General features: G+C 39.2%; 1 protein-coding gene across 1 annotated transcript in view; it reads left to right on the plus strand.

Annotated features, from left to right (window-relative positions):
• The window catches only part of iars2 (isoleucyl-tRNA synthetase 2, mitochondrial), a 102085-nt gene that overhangs the window by 38760 nt on the left and 49911 nt on the right, over positions 1-13414 (plus strand). Inside the window, exons 13-14 of the mRNA XM_048535559.2 lie at positions 267-369; positions 11368-11461. Of these exons, the coding sequence (XP_048391516.1) occupies positions 267-369; positions 11368-11461 (197 nt within the window). The remainder of the gene's footprint in view (positions 1-266; positions 370-11367; positions 11462-13414) is intronic.

Below are 13414 nucleotides of genomic sequence, written 5' to 3' on the forward strand. Positions count from 1 at the left end.
AAATACAGATTTTGTTACGTGTCTATTGCATTGCATTGTGGTCATTTTTAAAAACTACTTTGTTATAGCTAATCCAATATCCCTCTTCAACTCCCCCCCCCCCCCCCCCCCCGCCCAAAAGGAAAGACAGGTCACTAATATTGAAAATCAAATAAATAAAGTAACACTTATTTTAAGAACTGAGCTTCCCCATTCTCCTATTAATGTAAATTGCTGTTTGTCAAGATGGCTATAATTTATCTAATCAGGTGTAACTTCCCACACAGATACACAGGGAAGCATCTTATCAAACTGATGAAAGAACATGGTAGTGACTGTTGGTGGACTCTACCTTTGGACCAGCTCCTGACGAAGGAAATTTTAAAAAAGGTTAGTACTCTTTGAAGAGGTCATAGTCCCATTCACATTTCGAGAAGAACTGTAAACGTTCAAACTACTGTGCAGACTTTTAAGAGGATATCCTGGGTATCATCTTTGTAAATTACACAAAAAGTTACTTATTAGGAAGCTTGGTTTAATATAAAAGGAAAAGAGCACAAGATGTAGTTGCCTTACATGATTATCTTACAGGCACCTAAAAAGGAACAAATGAGACTACACTAGATATGTCCAAATTATCATAAAAATGGCTCAAAAGTAAATGTATGGAAATTTAAAATGTGTCACCGCTTCAGAAAAGACTCCTGCAAACTGAAAAAGCACCACCTTTCTTGAGACGTTTGGTTAATATTCAATTGAAATATGATTTCATATAGTAATATGACACAGCAGTTCATGGTATATATTAAATTTGCCCCAAGAGATATTTTGTTTGAAGGTGACCGAGTTGAATCGTTGTCTTTCCTCTCTTATGTTCTGCCTAGCACCAATTCAACTTTGTAACCACACACCGTTTTAAAATTTTACATTTTAGACTGATATATATGAATGTAGAGGAACTGTAAATTTTGAAGGACTTTTGTTAACTTCTCTGTTTTTATAGCTCTGGTCAATCTAGGGGATACATATTTTCCTTTTCTCACTATTGTAATGTGTGGTGCATATTAAGGCCAGCAGAGTAGATCATTTGCAATTTGCACAGCACAATACTTACAGATATTGTTGTATCACTTCATGAGGTAATTAAGATTGGAAATCTTGTTGAGCTTCACAAGATTCATGGTAAGGTTATTTTTGGCAGTGACTTAACAGTACCTGACTCAGTTGATGCCATTTTGGTACAGTCTGAACCTCTACACCCTGTAGCCTTTCCTGGAGTTGCATGGCTGCCGGCGATCTGTATCAGGGACCCCTCCACCCACCAAGCCCAAGATTGCCTCTCAGAGCTGCTGTCCACTTGACTGCTTCCTCTGGAGAAACTACCATCACCTTCAGGGACCACCTGGACATGATGGAGATTGCCCTCCATTGGAACTTGGCAGTCACCCTCCTCCCTTGACCCGCTGGACAGCTTTTGCAGCTTCCCCTGACTGATTCACAGGACTGAGTTTGGCTTTATCCCCCGCTGAAACAGAGTAGTTCTTGCAGCCACGAGAATCAGTCTCACTGAACAGAGCCACATGTAGACCCCAGAGGTGATAGCGGCCAACAAGCTGGGGCACGAGGACCCGCCATATAAGCAGCACCATGCAGTGACCATAACTCAAACGGTACTAGCAGGTGGCCTGATGAGTGAAGGCCCTCTGTAGACCTCAGGCAGCAGCCTCCAACACCGCAGTCAGATGGTCCATTGTAGACAATACTGTAAATAAAATGTAACGCTTTTCTTTAATCCAGCTACTTTTACATTTATTTGAATAGTAATTTAATAATGTCTGATTTCAGTTATTTAAAGTAGTATATTTCAACTTGGATGGTACTGGTACAATATTCTAACTTTTCCCTCTAGACCTATAGAAAGCAGCTTCAATTTTAACACTGCTTGCAATGGGAATAAATGTTTTTATCAAAGTCAACATTTTAAGGTGCAACCCCGTCCTTAATGATGATATTTTGTATATAAATACCAGAATTTGGAATAACATACTGAAGAAAACACAAAAGCAGATTTGTCCTTTTTTCTAATTACTCAACCTTTAATTGCAAATGTTTTATGCTGTTATTTTACTGAGAAAACCATTTCATTGCTGCCCAGTTAGCCATTTGCAAAGGTTGTAGAGATGACTGATGAAATGTTACCATCTTAGTTTAGTTTCTTTTGTACCTTTCGTCCTCTACTGTGATCAGTATCAGTACCCAGTTTTAAGCCATGTCCACTCTGCTGTGGGTTTGATCAGGCATAGGCCCTTAGACTGCTTGATGTGAATCATTTGGTGGGTTCTTATCAAACATTGTATTGGTTGGGTGAGGCTGTTCGCAGGTAAAGGGGTGTCTGGCAAGAGGGAGGCTTTCAAAAGCGAGTTAACGAGAGTTCAGGTACAACATGTTCCTGTTAGCATGAAGGGCAAGACGGCAGGAGCAGGCAACACTGGATGACTAAAAATATTGAGGCTCTGGTCAAGAAAAAGAAGGCATATGTCAGGTATAGACAGCTGGAATCAAGTGCATCTGTTGAGGAGTATAGGGGTGTAGAAGTACACTTCAGACTGTTATCAGGGGGGCAAAAAGGGCACATGAGATGGCTTTGGTAGATAAGGTAAAGGAAAATCCAAAAAGATTCTACAAATATATTAATGGCACAAGAATAAGTAGGGAAAGAATAGGGCCCCCTTAAAGATCAATGATGTCATCTACGTGTGGAAGCACAGGAGATGGGTGGGATCCTAAACAAATATGGAGAAAGACGTGGAAGCTAGGGAACTTGAGAAAATAAATAGTGATGTCTTGAAAAGAGTCTGCATTACAGAAGAGGAGGTGCTGGAGGTCTCAAAACGCAAAAAAGGTTGATAAATCCCCAGGACCTGATCAAGTGTATCCAAGGACATATTGAGAATTTAGGGCAGAAATTGCAAGGCCTCGAGCAGAGATATTTGTTTCATTGACAGCTACAGGTGAAGCGATGTAAGGCTGGAGGGTGCCATTATCTAAGAAGGGCTGCAACGAGAAGCCAGGGAACTATAGACTGCTGAGCCTGACAGCAGGGATCAGTAAGTTGCTGGGTGGGATTCTGAGAGATAGGATCTATGTGCATGTGGAAAGACAAGGCCTGATTAGGGATAGTCAGCATGGTTTTGTGTGTGAGAAATCGTGTCTGTCAAACTTGATTGAGCTTTTTGAAGAGGTGACTGTGAAGATGGGTAAAGGAAGAGTGGTAGACTTTGTCTTATGTGGACAAGACTTTCGACAAGGTTCTGCATAGTAGTCTGGTTTGTAAGGTTAGATTGTATAGGATCTGGGCAGAGCTGGCCAGTTGGATACAAAATTGGCTTGATGGTAGGAGACAGAAGGTGATGGTAAATGATTGTTGTTCAGACTTGTGACCACTGGTGTGCCACAAGAATCGGTGCTGAGTCCACTGTTGTTTGTCATGTACATAAACAATTGGATGAGAACATAGGAAGCATGGTTAATAAGTTTGCTGATGACACCAAAATTATTGCTACAGCGGACAGTGAAGAAGATTATCTAAGCATACAACGGGCTCTTGATCAACTGGGCCAGTGGGGTGATGGATGGCAGATAGAGTTTAATTTAGATAAATGTGACTGTTGCATTTTAGTACGACAGACCAGGGCAGGATTTACAGTGATAATGGGAACTGCAGATGCTGGAGAATCCTGGATAACAAAATGTGTAGCTGGATGATCACAGCAGGCCAAGCAACATCTCAGGAGCACAAAAGCTGACGTTTCGGGCCTCAACCCTTAGGCCCGAAACGTCAGCTTTTGTGCTCCTGAGATGCTGCTTGGCCTGCTGTGTTCATCCAGCTACACACTTTGTTATCCAGGATTTACATAGTCGAGACCTGAGGAGTGTTGTCAAACAGAGAGACCCAGGGGTGCAGGTACACCGTTCTTTGAATGTGGCATCTAAGGTAGACAGGGTGGTGAAGATGACGTTTGGCATGCTTACCTTCATTGATCAGAGCATTGAGTACGGGACTTCAGACATCATGTAATGGCTGTATAAGACATTGATCAGGGCATATTTGGAGTACTGCATACAATTCTGATCGCCCTGCTGCAGGAAGGATATTATTAAACTGGGAAGGATGAAAAATGATTTACAAGGATATTACCGAGACTGGAGCGTTGGAATTATGAAGAGAGGCTGGATTGGTTTGGACTTTTGTTTCCCTGGAGTGTAGGAGGTTGAGGGTAAACCTTACAGAGGTTTATATAATCTTGATGGGCACAGATAAAGTGAATAGCCCAGGTCTTTTCCCCAGAGTAGGGGAGTCCAAAACTAGAGGGCTTAGTTTAAAATGAGAGGGGAGAGACTTAAAAGGTACCTGAAGGGCAAGTTTTTCCACTCAGAGGGTGGTATGTATATGGAATGAGCTGCTTCTGGAAGTGGCGGAGATGAGTACACTTAGAATATTTAAAACATTAGAGCATTCGGGTAGGTCCATGGATAGGAGAGGTTTCGAGAGATATGATCCAAACACAGGCAGATGGGACTAGTTCAGTTGTGTGAAGTAATTTCTCATTGACTGTAAGTGCAAATGATTAGCTACTGCTGAAGCCAGCATCTTCTGTATAATCCCAGCTGCAAGTGTACCTTAATGGTTTGATCTGTCTATTCCATTAATGTTGTTTAATAAACATGAAGGTTACAAACAGCTGGAACCCTTCGTAACATCTTGGGTTCCCTCATTCAGTCTTGACCAACTTACATTCTAGTGTGGATGCCATGGAAAGGAAAATAATTCCTCAAACAGGATTAGAACATTGCACTAAGGATTACTAGCCTCTCCAACTCCATCTTGTAGTTACAGCTGAAATCGTATTCATTCATACAGCTGATTAATTTACAGGTGTGATAATGTATTTCCAGTGAAGTGTCACCCATGTGCTTCGAAAGATTGTCATTGTCTTTGACCTCCACCTTCATCTAGGTGCCTGCAGCTTGGAAGGAAGCAATGTACCCTATTGTGGACCTGCTGGCCTTGGAGTTATGGACTAAGTGTGTTTGTGGCTAGAGGGCTCAGACATACTGAATATGTTCTTCCCAGATGCAGCATCACCCTTATCAGCTTGAACTCCCACAGGGTTGAGGGTGGCAGACAAGCTTGTGGTGGAACTCTTGGACATCTCTGGAGTGCCTGGAGAGGAGACTGCAGGGGATCCTATATAAGGTCCTTCCTCCAGCTTCACATCATCTGCTTCGTTACCTCAGTCGTTAGCTACGTCTTCTCACATGTTGTCCCATTCTCGCAATCCTGCAGTCAACTGTCATTGTTGGCATATCATCTCAAAGTTCATCATTTCCATGAGATCTTCATCTTAGCAGTACATCTTTATTATAATCTGAAAGCTTGTTGGCATTGCCAGTGGTTCACTTTGTTTTATACACTGCTCCAACCTACCACACTCCAACACTTGCGTATCCAACTTGAAAAACATCCACTGTTTACATGTCTAGACTTTCCATGGTTAGTTTGGTTAAGACTATCTCTGACCATTTCTTGTATCTCTCACACCCCTATCCTGTTGTACCTTGACAGCACACATCCGTTGTATTTGTCCCTCTTGTTCACAAAATGGAAGTGCCCGTCAACCCAGCTCACTTATGTTTTCAGTTTCAAAATTCATAACTTCTAGCCTTTGGCCTACCATATACTATGAAAGCTCTATAGCTGTTGATTTGCTTCACTGTTTCTTGACATTTTTGTGACCCTATCCAAATCTTTGCTGTTTCCCTTCTTCTCCATTGCACTCCTTCAACTCCATCTTTGCTCTTTGAAATCCAAGTGGTGAAAACTTGAATAAATGTAATGTTTTTACTGCCTTGGCTACCCATTTCCACGTCTGGCTGGGCCAAGGCAAACTTACTGGACTTCAGCCTCTGTCAAAATCACGCACTACATCAGGATCATCTGGGGAGTAAAAATAATGTACAACCTATTTCCTCCAATGCCAGAAGCTGCCTTAAACCTCCCTTCTGCCAAAAAGTGCAAGGAACGCAATTTTTTTGTAACCAAAGTTGCAACCTAATGTTCATCTGTTCAGCTGCCTTTGCTGCTAATGCTCTGCCCATGCTATCCCCACCACATCCTCAGAAACCCACACTTATCTGTTTTCGTACATCTCCCTACAAAGATACCCCCACTTCCCAGTCCTTCAACCTCACTGTGTTGACCCTATCTTTTATTTCCACATAATGCTGGCCCATGACTGTGGGCCTCACTGATTAGCTGTCAGCATTGAAACTTAAAATTCTTCACCCGTATTTGAAGTCTTAGCCTGACTGCTCCCTATCTTCTTAACTACTCCAGTGTTATAATGTACGTTACTCCAACTCTACCATTTTATTAATTATTCTCATTTAGCTATTTGATGCTTTGGAAGTCCCATTCTCTACTCCCTTTCTTTCCACCCATCCACCCATCCTTATGACCCTTCTATAAATTTTACAAAGGCTATTTGCTGGAGTGTGCATGTCACATAAGTATTTTGTTGCCTGTTCTTCATTTCCTATGAGAGAGTGGTGCTTGAGTTGCTATAATGTATCTGGTGTAGGCACATCTGCCATACTGTTAAGAAAGGAGTCTGGAAGGTTTTAACTGAGTGATAGTGAAAGAACTGTAGTAATTCGAAGTGAGGATGGTGTGTAGCTTGTAAATAAACTTGCAGGTATTGGCATTCCTGTATGTTTGCTGTTTTTGTTCTTCAGGATTGTAGAAATTGTGGTTTAGGAAGGTGCTATTGGTATGTGGAGTAATTTCTCAAATTAAATAATATCACCTTACTGAAGAGAGGCCAAGGTGTATGCACGGGTTTTGTGATTTATATATATTGTTTAGTATGTCTATTTTTATATTTATTTTGGATGTTTGAAATAATGAACAAGTGGCATAAGAGTCTTTTCCTGTGTCTTTGGTCATAATTTTGAGCACTTGAGTAAGATCACCTCTTAATCTTCTGTGCTCTATAGAGAGTAAGACAGTTTCTCTAATCCTTTCGTGTAATCGAAATCCCTTATTCCTGGTATCATTCTAGTAAATGATTAATGTATGTCAAGTAACCTATTCATAATGGGAAGTCAATTGTAAGCTTTGAAGAACAAAAGCATCAGCCATTCCACTGACCCAGAATCATTTGTTGTTTCCTCCAAGTTTAGTCCATAATAAAGATTGGTATAAAATTCAAAATCATATTCTACACTTGTGAGAGATGGCCCTGGGTTAATAATATTTTAGATCAATCGGTAGGTTGGAGGGAGATGCAGACTTTGAAAGGAAATTGACTGATTATGATAATATTACTTGACAAATGGAAAGTAAGTTTTTTTTATTACTTGATCAGTGCTATTTTGTACAAAAGGTTTTGTAATATGTTCAGATTAATTTTTATTTTGTCAGAATGCCTAAACCTATGGTTAAATAATTGTACAAGTCTGTTGATTCCCCTACTTAGAACATTGTGGGAATTAATAACATTCCATGTGATTTTCATCCAAGTTTTACAATCTTTTATGAAGACATTTTTAAAATTTCTCTCCTTCTAAGCTTATCTCTTACCACTACTGTTTTTGTGCCCATAAACACAAATAATATTGCACTATACTGCAGAATGCTTCAGTTTCAAAATTAATAAATGCTTTTGACAAGCTTTTTATTGTGTTATATTTAAATGGGAACAATAGTACACGTCTACAAGTTACATAGCACTTTAATGAGTTTCATTGTAGCAGAAGAAATGAGTGACAGTAGAATTATTTTAATTATTTTAACCTTTTTCCATTAACCGAATGAATCATTATTTCATTGCAAAAATGGGAAAGATGAAGCTAAAATAATTTTGAGTCAGCTTTTATGTGATTACTAAAATGCTGTTTTATTGGTTCTTGTCTACTTTGCACTGTACCTTTGAACTGGGAGTGCCTCAGTGAGGCTGTAAAGCAGCCTCTCCCAAATTAAATTTATGTGGACTTGACTAAAACTGTTGCTCTGGACCATATCTATTTTTCTTTGGGAATGAAGCAGTTACAATGCAATCTCCACTCAAATTGACAGATGTAGTACTTGGCTGTGGTCACTTTGTGCAATCTGCCTTTGTTATTAGGAGCAATAATACCCAGAAACTGGATTGCAACCTGTGCAGTCTGAGTGTGTTGCCAATTTTCCACGTGCATTGACACTGATCAGTGAGCTGATGTGCTGATATATTTTTGCTTTCTAGCATTGTTTTTTGCAGAGATTTTCAAAATTATTTGGAGTAAAGCTAAAAAGAATTTAATAAAATTAATTTCATGTAGTGCTTAATTTATACTAGACCGTCCCTGTAACATTGCAAATGATTTAAGATGAAGCACAATCTCAATTGAAGAAGGGATAAAGTTTTAAGTAGGGGAATCAACAGACTTGTACAATTATTTAACCATAGGATTAGGCATTCTGACAAAATAAAAATTAATCTGAACATATTACAAAGTTAGTTTGTGCACTTGGCTGTAATTTGGTCCCCATTTTAAAATCATGCATTCGGTGATATTTATGTAAATTGACATTTATAATTAATTTTCTCACGATGATTTAGATATAAAGAACTACACTTTGTTAGGGCACGGAGTTTTCTCCAGGACTGGCTGACAAACTAGTGGAGGCAAAACTCAAAATGGAATCTCAATAAATTTGGCACTCTGTATTTGTTCCCTCCCACCAATGGTGGAACTGTAATATTTCTGTGTGGACATTGGAATTTTTAGCATAATCTGATACATCATAACTAAACTGCAATTATTGTGTAACATTTGGATATTGTGGAATTGAGTTTGCTCGGTGAGCTGGAAGGTTAGTTTTCAGACATTTTGTCACCATTCTAGGTAACACCATCAGTGAGCCTCCGATGACGCGCTGGTGTTATGTCCCGCTTTCTTTCTCCTCTGAGAAAAAGAACGAGAAATGATATCACCAACCCAAGGAAACCTAAACAGATAAATAGAAAGCGGGACATAACACCAGCGCTTCATCGGAGGCTCACTGATGATGTTACCTAGAATGGTGACGAAACGTCTGAAAGCTAACCTTCCAGCTCAGCGAGCAAACTCGCATCCAGATCCTCAACCTGAGCTACAAATCTTCTCAAAATTTGGATATTGTGATACCTGAAGAATGTGAATACATTAAAAAGTGTACAAAAATGATTTATGAGTATATCATCAGGACTTAAAAGTTTTGAGCCATGAGATAGCTGAGGAGAGATTTAATAGAGATGTATAAAATTATGGCAGGCCTAGATAGAATGGATAGGACGGTCCTATTGCCATTAGGAAAGATGTGAAAGGATTAGAAGGGAGTTGAATATTTTTCTTTCATCCAAAGAGCGATGGAGGTCTGGAATTCATTTCCAGAGAGTATAGTATAGGCAGAAGAATTTATCATCATTGAACAAAAAACGCTTCAATATTTGGACCTGTAATTAAATAAGAGGCGTTTAGAGGGATATGGGCCAAATGTAGGCAAATGAGAGTTGTTTAGAAAACCTGGTCAGCATGGATGGTTCTATGACTCCAACTGCAGTTGAGGAACAGTAGGCAGCAAGACTAGATGCCAAGAGGTGGAGGATGGGATGAGGCTGAATAATAGAGCTTTATTCACAAGCGTAGGCGTGATAGGCTTGTCCTGGGTAGTTCCATATTAGATTTGCAAAATTCTCTAGCTATTTGAGTATTTTCAATGAGGTAAAATGCTGAAACTGTCTTGTAAAATCTGGGGTACCAAATGGTATTCTGCTGCTTATGGCATTCAGTGCTTTTCTTATGTTCCATAAGACTAAATCAAAATTACTACTGAAGTGGTTCTTCTCCATTGCTAGCATCACAGAAACAGTGAATCCAGTTTGAAACTAAAAGTGAGGCTTTTTTTCAAAACTTGAGTGTAACAGCAATTTTTTCACACCGGTAAAATGGGAGTAATTTAGACAAAAGATAGCCATCCCCATGATTTAAACAAAAACTAATTCAGGTGATGTACAATTCACTGGCTGGACCAGGTTTTATTGCCCATCTCGAATTGCCCTTGACGACATGGTGGTTAGCTACTTTTTTGCACTGTTGCACACATTGCTGTTATGGAGGATGGAGTTTGGTGATTTTGACCCAGCACTGCTGATGGAACAATGATATATTTCCAAGTCTGGATAATGAGTGGCTTGGAGAGGATCTTGCAAGTGGTGGTCTTTCTGTGTATCGACTGCCTTCTGCATTGTAGTGATTATGGATTTGTAAGGTGCTGTCTAATAGGCCTTGGTGAATCTCTGCAGTGCATCTTACAAATGGTATACATAGCTGCTACTTTGCGCATTGGTGAAGGGAATGAGTTTTTGTGGATATGTTGCCAGTCCAGTATCCTGGGTGGTGTCACACTGCTCGAGTGTTGATGCAGCTGCGCTCATGCACACAAGAAGCGGGTATTCCTTCACAGTAATTACTTGCGTCTTATAAACAGTGAAATAGTGGAGAGAACAGGTTGGGACTGTCAGGAGATGAGCTACTTGCAACAAGATTCCTAGCCTCTGACTTTTTGTAGCCTCAGTATGTATGTAGCTGGTAAACTTACGTTTTTGGTCAATGGTAAGGCCTAGGATGTTGATAGTGGGAGATTCAGTGATGGTATATTGACTGCCAGGGTGGATGGGTTTGGTTAAATTTCCCCTTATCAGAGATGGCCATTCTGTGGCACCAGTTTGGCACAAATATTACTTGTCACTTCTGAACCCAAGCCTGAATGTTGTCCTTGGCGTGCAGTATATGACAAGTACTACTTCAGTACCTGAGGAAATCTAAATGATGCTGAACATTGTGAAATGATGCCCACTTCTAACGTTAAGATGGAAGCAAGGTCATTGATGAAGCAGGTGATGACGGTTCGGCTCAGGATACTGTCCTGAAGAGCTGCTGCACTGATGTTCTTTACCTCAGAATGTTGACTTCCAACAATCGCCATAATCTTGTTTGCTAAGTATGACTCCAACCAGCGGAGTTTTCCCCCTGATTTCCATTCAGTCTCATCTTACTAGAGCTTTTTGATGCCACACTTTGCCTGTAATTGTCAAGGCTATGTTTGACAATCATTCCCATCTCACCTCTGGAGTTCTGCTGTTTTGTCCATTGTTGAACCAAGACTATAACGGTAAACTAACCAAAATGGTATTTTCATTTACATATGCAAGACAGATTGGTAGGTCAGCTGTATTTAATAAGCTAGAGTGTGTAGGAATATTTTTATTGTTAAAATCTAATTACAGTTTTGTTTTCTTTCTACAGAGTGGAGGTTCTGATGTGTCTGATTATGTCAAGGGAGAGGATATCTTAGATATTTGGTTTGATAGTGGCACCTCATGGGCACATGTATTAGAAGGTGAGGTTAATATTTATGATGGTTATACATTGTAAGGAATCATTCATTGTTATGCTCAAAATTATTGGCCATAAGCTAAAATTAACTGAAAACTTAGCTAAAAATGCAGCAGACATGTTGTAAAATAAACATTACTGACCAAGTCAGAGGGAGGCTTTTAGTGATTCAATCAGATGACTTTATTTTCTTCCCAAAGATGCATAGTCAAGAACTGACAAAAATGTATTTTGTTATTACATAGCTGCCTCAATAATTAATGCTAATTGTTGAAACAATTTCATAATAAGGAACTGAACCATAAGTCAGTTCTCCAGTCATAATTGTACTATTTTATGAACAATAAATTTGTAGAAGTAGTAGAAATGTGAGTGCAAAGTAGCCTGTCTTTGTGAATTTCATCATAAGATTCTGGGAATAAATGCTTTGATCAGAGGCTTATTACAGTTATATGTACATTTAGTTTCATAATTACAAAAAAGGGAATCCCTGGCACCTTGACCTTGAAACAACCTTTCCTTACCCTTCGTTAAATCTTAGCTTATCACTGGAATTAATGCTGAAACACCAATGTGAAGATTGAAGCTTCAACCCTGTTACTCATTCTTGTCCATTTAGCAGTTTGATGCTTTTCAGGTGAAGTAAATTACCTAAGTGCAATAAAGTATCTTACCTGTTAAGTGTATGAAGTTAAGATTGCATTATGATCATTGGGCCACTGATCGCTTTCCTTCGTTATTGCTATCTATTCCTTCTAATTGGTAAATTTCCATCTTTGTTACTCACCAAATTTGTTAAACGAAACTTTTTTTTATCTATTCAGCCAGCCACGTTACATGGTAGAAAAATTATACCCAGGCTCATTCTAGCCTAATATACACTGAGAACAATTTCCATGTGAATTCATCTCCCACTTCTACCTTATTAGCTCTGGTGTATAAAAAGAGAATGCTCCTGACAATATCTCTTAAATGAAGCTCCAATAATTTCTTAAATAAAAAAACAAAATACTGTGGATGCTGGAGATCTAAAATGAAAAGAGAAAGTGCTGATGAAACTCAGCAGATCTGGCAGCATTTGTGGAAAAAGAAACAATATTAACATTTTGTGTCCAATATGATTCTTCTTCAGAACTTCATTCCAAAATTTTAACGCTTTTTCTCTCTACACATATGCCAAAACTGTTGACTTTCACCAGCACTTTCTCTTTTTATTTCAGATCTGCAACATCCACAGTATTTTGTGTTTTAATTAATAAATTAAGACTTCTAACATCAGAAGTCAGCTGGCTGGATGATGTTTGGGAAGGATGGTACAGTAAAGAATGCCTGTGGTTCAGGTGTTGCACAGCATTTGTGGAGAGAGAAAAACAGTATTGACATTTTTAGTGCAATAACATTCTTCTTTGAAACTTGGTTCTGAAATGTTAACTCTTTCTCTGTCCACACATGTGCAGATCTGCTGAGTTTCTCCAGAATTTAATGATTCTATTTCAATGGCTTGTTCCCTTCCCCATCTCCTGCTCCTTCTAATACCATCCTTCCAAAACAGGGCAGTACAATCTGCGAACCACATGGATTCTTGAGTACGCTCCCTTACCTGTACGTCATTCAGCAAACTGATGTCTGATGTCAGAAAGTCTCAAATATAACGCTGTGATGTTAATGGTAGTAACACGTGGTAGTCACTGTAAAGACTATAGTTTTAGGAATTTTGGACGTAAGTGTATTTTTGATTGGAATTGTTGTTCAGTTGATCATTCCCAAGAATCTTGGTTACACGTGAATTAATGATTTCACAAATGAAATAATATGTTGTAACAGAAGAGGAGGCTTTCAGAAGCATTTTAAATTCTTGCACGTTTGCTCTTACAGTGGAGGGGAGAAAGGTTTTGAAGTGGATATCAACAATGATCGTACTGAGTGGTGAAGTGGACTTGATGGGCTGAATTTCCAC

This window comes from Stegostoma tigrinum, chromosome 9, assembly GCF_030684315.1.
Source record: "Stegostoma tigrinum isolate sSteTig4 chromosome 9, sSteTig4.hap1, whole genome shotgun sequence".
Taxonomy (NCBI): Eukaryota; Metazoa; Chordata; class Chondrichthyes; order Orectolobiformes; family Stegostomatidae; genus Stegostoma; species Stegostoma tigrinum.